At 33.1% G+C, this 11,369-nt stretch overlaps 2 protein-coding genes across 5 annotated transcripts; both read left to right on the forward strand.

Moving 5' to 3' along the window:
- Positions 1 to 4,619: 4,619 nt before the first annotated feature.
- Positions 4,620 to 8,834, forward strand: LOC137819001 (putative serine/threonine-protein kinase WNK10). Of its 3 annotated transcripts, XM_090296713.1 has the most exons (8): positions 4,986 to 5,217; positions 5,286 to 5,403; positions 6,023 to 6,060; positions 6,296 to 6,523; positions 6,616 to 6,836; positions 6,933 to 7,090; positions 7,189 to 7,588; positions 7,739 to 8,834. In XM_090296713.1, exons 1-8 carry the CDS (start codon positions 5,129 to 5,131, stop codon positions 8,563 to 8,565), a joined length of 2,079 nt encoding a protein of 692 aa, XP_090152839.1. In that variant the 5' UTR covers positions 4,986 to 5,128; the 3' UTR covers positions 8,566 to 8,834. The 3 variants fall into 3 exon arrangements, with proteins under 3 accessions (XP_068478792.1, XP_068478793.1, XP_090152839.1); XM_068622691.2 differs by having other exon boundaries at positions 4,620 to 5,403; positions 7,736 to 8,834; XM_068622692.2 differs by having other exon boundaries at positions 4,620 to 5,403.
- An 811-nt stretch (positions 8,835 to 9,645) lies between these two features.
- Positions 9,646 to 11,049, forward strand: LOC137819389 (protein yippee-like At4g27745). 2 transcript variants are annotated; one of them, XM_068623224.2, is made up of 3 exons: positions 9,646 to 9,850; positions 10,023 to 10,142; positions 10,560 to 11,049. In XM_068623224.2, the coding sequence occupies exons 2-3, from the start codon at positions 10,050 to 10,052 to the stop codon at positions 10,785 to 10,787; spliced, it is 321 nt and encodes a 106-aa protein (XP_068479325.1). In that variant the 5' UTR covers positions 9,646 to 9,850; positions 10,023 to 10,049; the 3' UTR covers positions 10,788 to 11,049. The 2 variants fall into 2 exon arrangements, with proteins under 2 accessions (XP_068479325.1, XP_068479324.1); XM_068623223.2 differs by having other exon boundaries at positions 9,799 to 9,930.
- Positions 11,050 to 11,369: the final 320 nt, after the last annotated feature.

Below are 11,369 nucleotides of genomic sequence, written 5' to 3' on the forward strand. Positions count from 1 at the left end.
TCATGTAGCGAGAGATGGAAAAAATCTTTGCAGAAATTTTTCCTCTACATCATTCCAGCTAGTAAAGCTCTAATTTGGATATGAGTTGAGTCATTCCTGCCAATGAAAAAGAAAATAAACGCATATAGACAATTTCAAGATCATCTTAATGGAAGCCCATTGTTTCCACCAATTCATAAAATGTAGACAAATGTGCATATGGATCCTCACGACCAACTGTTGTAAACTGATGGATACTGATAAGAGTGAGAAAAGTGGGTTTTATTTTCAAGGCCTTGGCAGTAGCAGGTATTGCAATACTAGAAAAATGCATTGACCCTCGATACATGACATAATCTTGAAGTGTCCTCTTAGGAGGTGATGCTTGTTCTTCTGTCATGTTACTTTCCTCCCAAGAAATATTAATGGAAAAGAACAAATGGTTGATAATCACTTACTAGTGTCTCCTTGCCTCTCTGTTTCTTTTAACTACCCTTTAAATCTATGTTTCAAATAACAATTGGTCTTTGAAAATTTGACCTCTCAATATCATATAAGACAACTAATTCAAGGGTTAGCACAAGAATTCACTAGCATTAACAGAATATTTATATTTATATTTTTTTCTTTTTAAAATTAAAAACAATTAAAAGAGACAAAAAATAAAGGAAATAAATTCAAAAATAAGAAAAAAAAGACTAAATCTTAAAATAAATAGAAACAAATAAATTCAAAACAATAAAAACAAAATAACCAATATGAAAAAAAAACAATTAAAATATTCACAATATTTAGGAAACTATACTCATAAATTCAATTTGTTCCCCGACAACGGTGCCAAAAACTTGATGACTTTTTACGGCAACTGCATCGCGTTGTCAAAAGTAATAATTTGTCCCTAAGGATGGATATCGATCACACAAGGAACAATTGAATTATCAAGTACAATACTCGCTAAATATCAAGTACAGTGTGTTGATAGTGGTTGTGTTGGCGATGATTAGCATGTTAACATTAAGTTCTTTGATTGAAATTGATGGTCGTATAAAATTCATTTATATCGATTTCTTGCATATAAAATTATTAAGAATGTTTCCTAAATATCAATTTCTCGCATACTTATAAAACAACTAAGAGTCACGCTCAGACATTAATGGAAATTAACATTTCAAGTCTATTTCTAGCACTCAAATATGTTAAGTATTGTTGTTTATGTCAGAACCCTAAAAATATTTTTCAGTCAGATTTAAGATTCTAGATCAAGAGTTAGAAACAAAAAAAACAATACCAATAATCAATCAATAACATAATATTATATCATATTTAAATATCACCTCAATACATAAGAGTTCGAACAAATTACTCTCAATCCCAAAGGGTAGAATTAGCCACACATCTTCTAGTACCTTCTATTCTCCCAATTGGGTTACAAGTCACTCAATGGTATTCTCCTTTCAATCTGGAACACTAGAGTTGAACCTCTAGCCCCCTATTTAACCTAATTTGTTAGGGTTAGGTGACTTTTTGCGTTGTGTTGATCAGCTTAATGATAAAAACATAAAATGGCCAAATTTGTCTGATGCATTCTCACTCAAGCGAGATGTAGCTCGCTTAAGCGAGAAAGGTGTTGATTTCTGAAAACTTCACTAGAGCATTCTCGCTCAAGTGAGAATGAGCTCACGTGAGCGAGAAATTTCGTTGCTGAGTTGGACTTTTTTTGCTCTTTTTGTGTGTTTCGGACCTTCCAGCTTTCTCCATTTATCTTATCTTATTCTCTTTAGGCCATTCATCTCCATTCTTCCCTAAAAACCTGAAATTAACACCAAATTTGGGAATAAAATGTTCTTATTCAATTAAAGATCATAAAATATGTAAAAAGGTATAAATTCATAAATTAAGGATTATTTTAAATGTAATTTAACGATTAATACTCATAAGTGCCTATATTTTAATATGAAAATATTATTGAAATTAGGCACTTATCAATTATCAAATACAAAAACAAACAATAGCTTGATAGAATTATAGATTTTTAGACATGGAACTAAAATTGGTGATGATGTTACTGGGTTAGTCTTAACAAAGAAAGTTGGAATTTAAGGGTTTATATTAATTATTTTTACTTTTATTTGCAATATTCACATCAATGAGGAAATTATGAATGTGGATATTATGTTGAAGCACATGTACCCAATTATATATGCAAACATTACTGACACATGGAGAAGGTAATAAAATATTTACTCAAATATCTTAATTATTTAATTGTGAATTTCACTTTTTATTGATCATGTCAATTTTTTTGTAGTTATTCAACGATCCATCTTCATTCAAGGATAAACATATAGAAGACATTAGAATACACTAGACTTCATTCTTTTTAAGTGTTTCTTAAGTGTTTATGATAAGATGTAAAATTTGTTAGTTTATTTAAATATACAATGAATGTTATATTTATCTTTTTTGTACAATGTTTATTGGATATTAAAAAAAATTAAACTTACTATAACGGTTATTGCAATATCTAACATAAAAAATATTATTTACTATGACGGGTGATAGAAATATTTGTCATAGAAAACCACTTACTATGACGGTTCTAAAAACCATCATAGTAAGTCATATTTTCTATGACTGTTCTAGAAATACCAGTCATGGAAAGTTTCGTCAAAACATACTATGACAAATTTTTTGCACATTTTATGATAGTTCTATACAACTATCATAGTAAGTTCAACATACAATGACAGTTTTTTCACCAACATAGAAAATGCAGAGTTTCTATATCGTCTGAATTAGGGGTGACAATGTGGGCTGACCCGCCCTGGGTTTGGCCCGCAAAATGCGGGTCGGGTTGGTCCGCCCCATGCAAGAAGTGGGGGCTTATTTCACTGGCCCGCCCCGCATAAGAGGTAACCCGTAGGCTTGCGGGCCACCCTGCATAAGAAAAGTATTTTTTAAAAATTAAAATTTCATTAATTATAAAAAAACTTATTCCTACTACTGAAAAATTAAAATGTTATCCATGTTTTAATCCATTCAATTAAGATAAAAATATAAAGTCAAGTACGAAGGTTGTTTAGAAGCCTTGATTAAAAATAATTAAAGTTTTACTTTGTGTATATTTTTTCATATATATATATATATGTGTGTGTGTAAATGTATAAAAGTATCTTATCAAAGTTTTGTTACAAAATATTTTAATGAAGATGACTAATTTGTTAATTATCCTATTGAAATCTCTTCTTTATATTATTTTTTTATAAATAAATTTTAAATATAAGACTTTACTTAAAACTAAATCTACTATCACTCTTAATAGAAACTCCTTTAGATGATTAAAATAAAGCATTCCTTTTTTTAGTACATTAAATTCAATTTTTTTAAAATAAAATAAAATAAAGGTCACACTGCAATGGGTGAATGTTATATGATTTTTTTTTATAAAAAAAGTAATTATTTTTTTATTTAAGCGAATCAATGGACCAACCCGCCCCGTTGTTGGCCCGCACGGGTTGTGGGTTATGCGAGACCGGTCAAAACGGGTTAACGGACTAGATTAGTGAGTCTGCCCCACACATTTTGGTAGCGAATTGCGGACCGACCCGAATGGTCCACCCCGCATTGTCACACCTAATCTGAATCTATATCGCTATCAAAACCATCATAAAAGATCTCGTAAAATTGTCATAAAAAAGTCTTATTTACACTAGTGATCATCATATACCCTAAGAGAATTATGTCCAAAATAAATAATATTGTATAAAAAATTTAAAATATAATTTGGTATCCATAAAAAAACAACTACATGAAATAAAAATTTAAAAACAAGTCATAATATAAGAAAATTAAAACATGTAACCCAAAACATGACTTCTGTACAAAAATTTATAAAAATTAAAAATCTTATATGAAATCACAACTTCCATAAAATGAAATAAATTTGCACATGTATTTTCTATAAAAAACAATTAAAAAACACATAAAAAAATTACTAATTCTATAAAAATAAATAAAAACATGTATGCAAACTTTTTCAACACATACAAATAAATATTCAACACGAAAATCACATATAAAAGTACTTATTTTTTAATTATTTTAGAGTCGGATTATTTTAGAGTCATCACAACTTATTCACATAGGGGAATTTTTTTTAAATTTTATCCATTTTTCATATAACATAGGAAAATGACACCATTTTAATATTTGTTTTCTTTTTCAAAAGAGATGCATACAATGTGAAGGAACTCTCATGGTTGAAAGCAAGATTCTGAGTTCTTGTGAGAAAGATCACAAGGGATGTAGCTTCTCTGCAACATGGCAATCTTAAAGTACCTTTTCAGAATTCACTATTCTGAAGAAATTAATGATGAAATCTTGCAGCATCTTTATTTATTGCTTGAACAAATCAACTAATTTCTAGTCTAGTAGTGTTCTTAAGCTTGGGGTCTGCAGTAAAACATTCCATTCTACTACTAGCAAAGCTGTGCATTCTATATGCTGCTGTGGAGATTTTTATTCCCATTTCATACTTTTCTGTCACTCTTTTCAGATTATTGATCAAAATGCCAATGAATACTTTGCAGTCTACACTTGTAATTCTCTAAAAATAACTTACATCTTAACCTTCTTATTTTGTTGGGTGCTTTTCTTAAAAAAAAGAGCAAAACCTTTAATGTTATTTTAATCTAAGAATCCATCTGTGATATTTTTTGTCTTTCCATTAACCCAAAGATAAACATCATGTGATTCTGATCTCCACAGAGAAGATGTACATTATTTCGGTTAGTTAGTTCCCAACTTTCCATACGCAAATTTCATAACAAAAATAGCACTCTGATTCACCATCCACCTGTCTGTTCCCCGCTTCTCTTACGCCTCCACAGTTTCCTCATTTTCTCTCTCTTCCCTACCAACTACCTTTCCTCATTATCCCTTTTGATAATTTTCTTCAGAAGATTGGATAATGGGAGACCCATCTGGTAAATTTTGAACCTTTGGAAGGTTTTGGCACTTGGGTGGGTGGAAAGAATGGACTTTGAGAGGAAGGTGAAGGTGGTGGGTTTGGTTTGAGAATGAATTTTTGCTATGACATGGAAGGTTGGGTTTTGGATTTAGGTTCATTGCCTCAAACCATTGTCATCGAATGCCGATTCCCGTTGCGGTCGGCATTCGATTCCTCCTTCGTTCTGTTCCTACCTTTCTCCATTCCAATCACAAACTAGGCCCCATCCTATAAACATATACTAATAATTAGAAAAAAGAAACAATTTGTGTTGGGCTCTGATTGTTTCAGCCTCTAAAATGAATTCTGGTGCTGTCTTGGTACTGCCTCCCGTGGGCAATGTGTTCGGGACTAGGGAGCCTCAGGATTTTGAGGATGAGTTTGCGGAGAAAGATCCAACCGGACGGTATATAAGGGTATTATGACTCGAGTCACATAAGCACCTTCACGCATTATTCATTTATATGTTTTTGGATTCTTTTTTAGTCAACTTCGGTGGTTCTTCTACAGTTTAATAATTGCGTATGAACTGTGGTGGTGTGTTTTCTATGGCTTTTTTTGGGGGGGAGGGAGGGTGAGTTTGAATTACTTATGTTGGTGGTGAAAATGTGCTAGGTGAAGTCAGATGATGGGTAGGCACATTTGGAATCAATTCTGCATTGGATTATCATGGTAGCATATTCTAGTTTTTAAACAATAGTAATTTAATATTGATTAGCCGAGTTTTTCTCGTTTAAACAATAGTATATGACATTTTATTTATTAATCCTGTATCTGTAATGAATTACACTTATCAGCTGTAGAAGAGAGATTCACAAACTAAGTTCCACTTTTACTTTATAATGCAGAAGTGTAAAACCTATCTCATGCTTAAGATTCAATAATATGGACAATCCTCTTTATGAAAAATTTGCTTTCTGTGAAGCACTTATTATAATATGCCCACATCGTTCAAGGGGATTTGCTTACTTCATTTCTACAATTCACTTGTTCTTTATGTGTTATTAATTTGATTTTTTTCTCCATTTGTCTCAGTACACTGAAATCTTGGGAAGAGGTGCCTTCAAAACTGTGTAAGATTTAATGCCTAATCTTTCTCTCCTCTATCTTTCTTTCTATTTATAATTCTTTTTTCTCATTACTCTAATTTATTATATTTTATTCCTGGTGTTCTAGGTTAATTTGATTCAGAATTTTACTTGCTATGAATAATTTCTTGAGGAAATTCATTATTCAATAACATTTTGGGTTGTTATTGGCAGTTTTTACTCGGGAAAGCATGCTATTTAATCTCTTTCCTTTTTGCAGTTATAGGGGCTTTGATGAAGTTGATGGAATTGAAGTTGCTTGGAACCAAGTTAAGATTGATGGCCTCTTGCATTCAGTAGATGATCTTGCGAAACTTTATTCTGAAGTTAATCTTTTAAAGTCTTTGAAACATGACAATATCATTAAGTTCTGTGATTCTTGGATTGATGATAAGCAGAAAACTGTTAACATGATTACTGAACTCTTCACATCAGGAAATTTACGGCAGTAGGTTCTCCTGATTTTTGTACCCTTTCCTTTATATTATTTGGTTGTAACATGCACATATGATGAAATTTTTGTACACCTTTGATTGACAGATATCGCAAGAAGCATAAATATGTTGAAATGAAAGCTATAAAAGGTTGGGCCAGGCAGATTCTTCATGGCTTACTATATCTTCACAGTCACAGGCCACCCATTATTCATAGAGACTTGAAATGTGACAACATCTTTGTGAATGGAAACCAGGGTGAAGTTAAGATAGGAGACCTTGGTTTGGCAATTGTCATGCAGCAACCAACTGCCCAAAGTGTTATTGGTAACATATTACTTCCTTAAATGTGATGTTTTTATCATATTGGTTCCAATGGCACTGAGCTATGCTTTTGTTTGTTGTTTCTCTATTTTAAAAAAGGGACTCCTGAGTTTATGGCTCCAGAACTATATGAAGAGTCATACACAGAACTGGTTGACATCTATTCTTTTGGGATGTGCATATTGGAGATGGTTACTTTTGAGTATCCCTATTCCGAATGCAAAAATCCAGCTCAAATCTTTAAGAAAGTTACCTCAGTGAGTAAATAAGTTATTGGTATATCCTTATCACTTTAACTTATTATAAGAACAATTTAACTTATATCTATTCTGTATTGTGATGCATGTCATTGCAGGGAATCAAACCCGCTTCCCTTAATAAGGTGAGTGATCCTCAAATTAAGGAGTTTATTGAGAAATGTTTGGTTCCAGCATCTGAGAGATTGTCAGCAGAGGAGCTTCTGAAAGACCCATTTCTACAAGTTGAGAATTCAAAGGATCCCGTCTTTTATCCTTTACAACCACCTAGAAGAACTCTGAGAGCATACTCATTCAAGTCTGGTTCTCAATCTATGGACTTGGATGGTGACTACAAACAGTTTTCTATGAATATCTATTCTGAAGGCAACCAGGAAAACCAATATTGTCCTGTTTTTGAAGTCCAGAGGGCAAATAATAACAATGAGTTTCGGTTGAAAGGGACTAAAAATGATGATAACTCGGTATCATTAACCTTGCGTATTGCTGATACATGTGGTGAGTATTTTCTCCGTCCTTCTCCTTCACCTTATGCTACTTTTGTTTCAAGGAGGAGCGGGGAAGTAGAGAACATCTGGATTAGTTTTTGACATGCTTTCCTGTGCCATGAAAGTTGATACTGAAAGGTGTTTGTTGTGTTACTAGCAGGTCGAGTAAGGAATATACATTTTCTCTTTTACCTTGATTCAGATACCGCAGTCTCTGTGGCCACAGAGATGGTTGAACATTTGGAGTTGGCAGATCATGATGTACCTTTCATAGCTGAGCTTATTGATTACTTGCTAATGAAACTTCTCTGTTGGTGGAATCCTTCACATGATCGTTGCATGCGTGGAGAAATAAGTCCTAATATAGATGTCCAAAGCTTCATGGGATGGCCATGGAGTTCCACCCTAGCGAGTGTTCCCTCCGATTTGGTTATTGAGGAGGATGGCTTATCTCATACAGCCACCGAAGAAGATTTTGTGGCCCCCGAGAAGAGCAGCTTTATAGAAAATGGTGATAAGGCTACTTTTGAGGGTGATTATAATTCACAAAGATCTGAACCTTCCGAGGTAGTTGCTGAAAATGCTTCCATTAAAGATGAAAATTATAATGATTCCAATGTTGATGCAAGCTCTAAATGCCTAAGTAGTGGCTACATCTCTGAACTTGAGCTGGGGGATGCATATTTTGAGGACTGTAAATTGCAACCAGAAGATTATTGTGGTGGGGAAGAAGTTGTGATAAATGAATACCCAAAGAACTCGGAGTCAGTTCTTGGAACATCTTCTAATGTTGGGAGCCCAAGAAGTTGTTGTTCTTATGTGTCTTCTTCACCAGTAGAGGAGATTGATCCTGAGCTACAGTTTGAACTTGCTGTAATTGAGTCACACTACCAGCATTGGATTGATGAACTCAACAAAATAAAGTTGGAGGCACTGGAATCCACCAGAAGGAGATGGATGGCCAAGAAGAAACTGGCTGTTCGGTGATTTTGAGCTTGTTAATTCACCTCTTTTTAAACCCTTGTCGAAATTGTTTCACTGTAAAGTTTGTGTTGTGATCTGAACTGTACTTTGTATATTGGATGTGGCTCTTTTTAGTGAGTGTCCTTACCCTCAACCTACTTTTTCCTTGTTTTGGAGACATTTCTCAATCTCTCTTTAGCACAATGTAGGAGATGCGTCTCTCAAGAAATTTTATAGTTCTAGAAGACACATTCTCAGGGAGACCCTTTGCTATTTTAGTATATTTTTCACCATTCCAGCTTTGCATACCACCATTTTTGCATAATTAGTCTTCTTCCATTCCCCAAAATAACCACAAACAAATACAATCACATAAAGTACTCTATTTTCTGTTTAAAAGAAAACCAGTGTTTCTTCAAGGCAAATTTGGTTAAGAAATTAGGAAGTGGAAAGTTTTTTGTTTTGGTATATAAAAACACACTCTTCTATGGTTTAACAAAATTTCTTAACCTGAGAATTTTGAAAAGAGGGGATACTTTTTTTCCGTTATCTGGCCCCTCCTTCATCGATGAAACGATATTTAATGCTGAGTGGTTCACTTAACACCCCAAGAAATTATCAAAGTTTCTATCCTTTTTTTGGAAGTGATTTTGACTTAAATTTTAAAACAATTCAGTTTTTTTCTCTTTAATAGTTCACTTCATTTTTTAGAGTTCGATAGAACTGTGTTCATATGATTTTAAAATTTAAAGATCAAATTTATGAATAAAATAATATAAGAACCTTGATTATGTTTCTAAAAATTAGAGACTAAAAAGTTACACTTCTGTTTTATAAAACATGTGGGTATACCCAACTTTAAAGCATAACCAATGCATAAACCAACAAGCACCCAACACAAGGGCAAATGTAAGTTTTACTTCAACTTAGAATATGGTGAATGCAAACACGTAATAGAATATCCAACTCCTTAATAAATTGGTGACATTTTCAGAGGAATCTTTGTTTGCATTGATTCTAGTTTTACATTTTGTTGTATGTATATGTATGCTTTTCTTCTCTCATGTGTTTATGATAAAGGGAAAACGTTGCTTTTCAAGCAACACACAAACATTTGTTAAAGAATTGCATCACTTTCTTACCAAACTATTTTAGTACATTTCCTCTGCCATCACAATCAACACCTTTTATTTAAACAAAACTCTTAATTATCAAAGTCCTTTCGAATCTGCGTTAATCAATTACCCTCTTAGACATATTCTTTTCTTCAAAATGTTTCATCGTGATTGACGTCACATGGTTTGGTTAGGTACTTATCTTGCACTTCAATCAGCCATGTAGACACTGTTTGATACCCATTTAACAAATCATAGCCATTGTCACTCGTTGGTGAGATAGGCTTGAGACTTCTATAGTTTGGTCACTTTTCTATTATTGAGTCTTTGACCAACCTTTCCTTTTGCACTTTTATTTATGAGTAGGAGCAAAAGTGGCAGGCAAATACATCAATGGCGGAGTTGATGGGATCACGGGCATACTGCTGCTTTAGGTGCCAGAACCTTGTTGCTTTCCATGACGATATTGTTTCCAAAGATTTCCAGGTGAACTTTCTCTTGCATTTTTGGAATTTTCTCCATTTTTATGCTAGATTTCTAGATTGAAATGGATTATTCATTTGAACCAATCAGAATAGGATCTGTTGGTTCTAAATTTCAACTAATCAGCCGTTGAAACTACTAATTACTAATGAGATTATTCACTTGAGATGTTAAAAGAATCATAGAATAAACAGAAAAACCTTCTAATCTAGTTGTTGAGCTAAAGATTAAGATTCATATACCCCTATTAATCATGTCAAAAACCTTTCAAACACGGCCTGAAATTAACCTGATCTATAGTGAAGCGAATTCACTTAAAGTTTTTAGCATTTTCAATTTCCTTCAAACTTGTCAGAGTTTTTGTTTTTATGTTCTTTGAAGTTCCTTTTTAACCTCGGATTTTCAAGAGTTATATAACAGGCAACCAATGGTAGAGCCTTTTTATTCTCTCACGCAATGAACATTGATTTGGGTCCTAAAGAGGATAGGCAGCTTATCACTGGTCTTCACACAGTGGCTGATGTGTATTGCTCTGATTGTGGAGAGGAACTTGGCTGGAAATATGTTAAAGCTTACGAGGAAACACAGAAGTACAAAGAAGGAAAATGTGTGCTAGAGAAGTTCAAAATAGTCAGGGGCAATGGATAGTGAACAGATTTTACTGTTTTAGATCCAAGCCATCTGATCTCAATTGTTCATAGGTTGGCTGTGAAGTTCTTGCAAAGACCAGGGGGGAAAGGAATTTAATTTGTTCAAATTTCAAATGATGATTTTAGTGACTCTAATTTTTTTCTAGATGAAATAAGCTGTTAAATGTTTCTCTCCTGATCTCAACAGTTAATTGGTCCTTTTTCATGTACAAAAGATTCTTTTCAAGAAAATTACGAAGATCACTGATTGGTCCTGGTAAGTAGAGCTTCGCAACTAGCACAAGCCTCTTGTTTTTGCACCTGATCAGCCAGAATGACTATATAAGAGTTTATAAATATTATGATTTTACAGTTAAGTTCATGAATAAATTCTTAATAAATATCATCATGATTAATCTGTTTACCTGAATATCATCATGTCGTTTGACTGCCTCTATTTTTGCATGAAGTAGAAACTTTTTCTTAGCAAAAACATTAAAATTTCAACTGTTAGAAAACATGAGACTTTGTAGCTCTCAATTAAGGATACTGATAACTATGTGCTATCTGTAATCCGTTCTGTCATAAAATAGATTGATTT

Source organism: Phaseolus vulgaris, chromosome 10 (genome assembly GCF_051622355.1).
Source record: "Phaseolus vulgaris cultivar YP4 chromosome 10, ASM5162235v1, whole genome shotgun sequence".
Taxonomy (NCBI): Eukaryota; Viridiplantae; Streptophyta; class Magnoliopsida; order Fabales; family Fabaceae; genus Phaseolus; species Phaseolus vulgaris.

Coding starts and splice junctions, on each gene's coding strand:
- LOC137819389 (XM_068623224.2), top strand. CDS start 10,050: ATGGCGGAGTTGATGGGATCACGGGCATACTGCTGCTTTAGGTGCCAG. Junction 10,143..10,559: donor TTGTTTCCAAAGATTTCCAG/GTGAACTTTCTC, acceptor GTTATATAACAG/GCAACCAATGGTAGAGCCTT.
- LOC137819001 (XM_090296713.1), top strand. CDS start 5,129: ATGCCGATTCCCGTTGCGGTCGGCATTCGATTCCTCCTTCGTTCTGTT. Junction 6,524..6,615: donor ACATCAGGAAATTTACGGCA/GTAGGTTCTCCT, acceptor TTTGATTGACAG/ATATCGCAAGAAGCATAAAT. Junction 6,837..6,932: donor AACTGCCCAAAGTGTTATTG/GTAACATATTAC, acceptor ATTTTAAAAAAG/GGACTCCTGAGTTTATGGCT.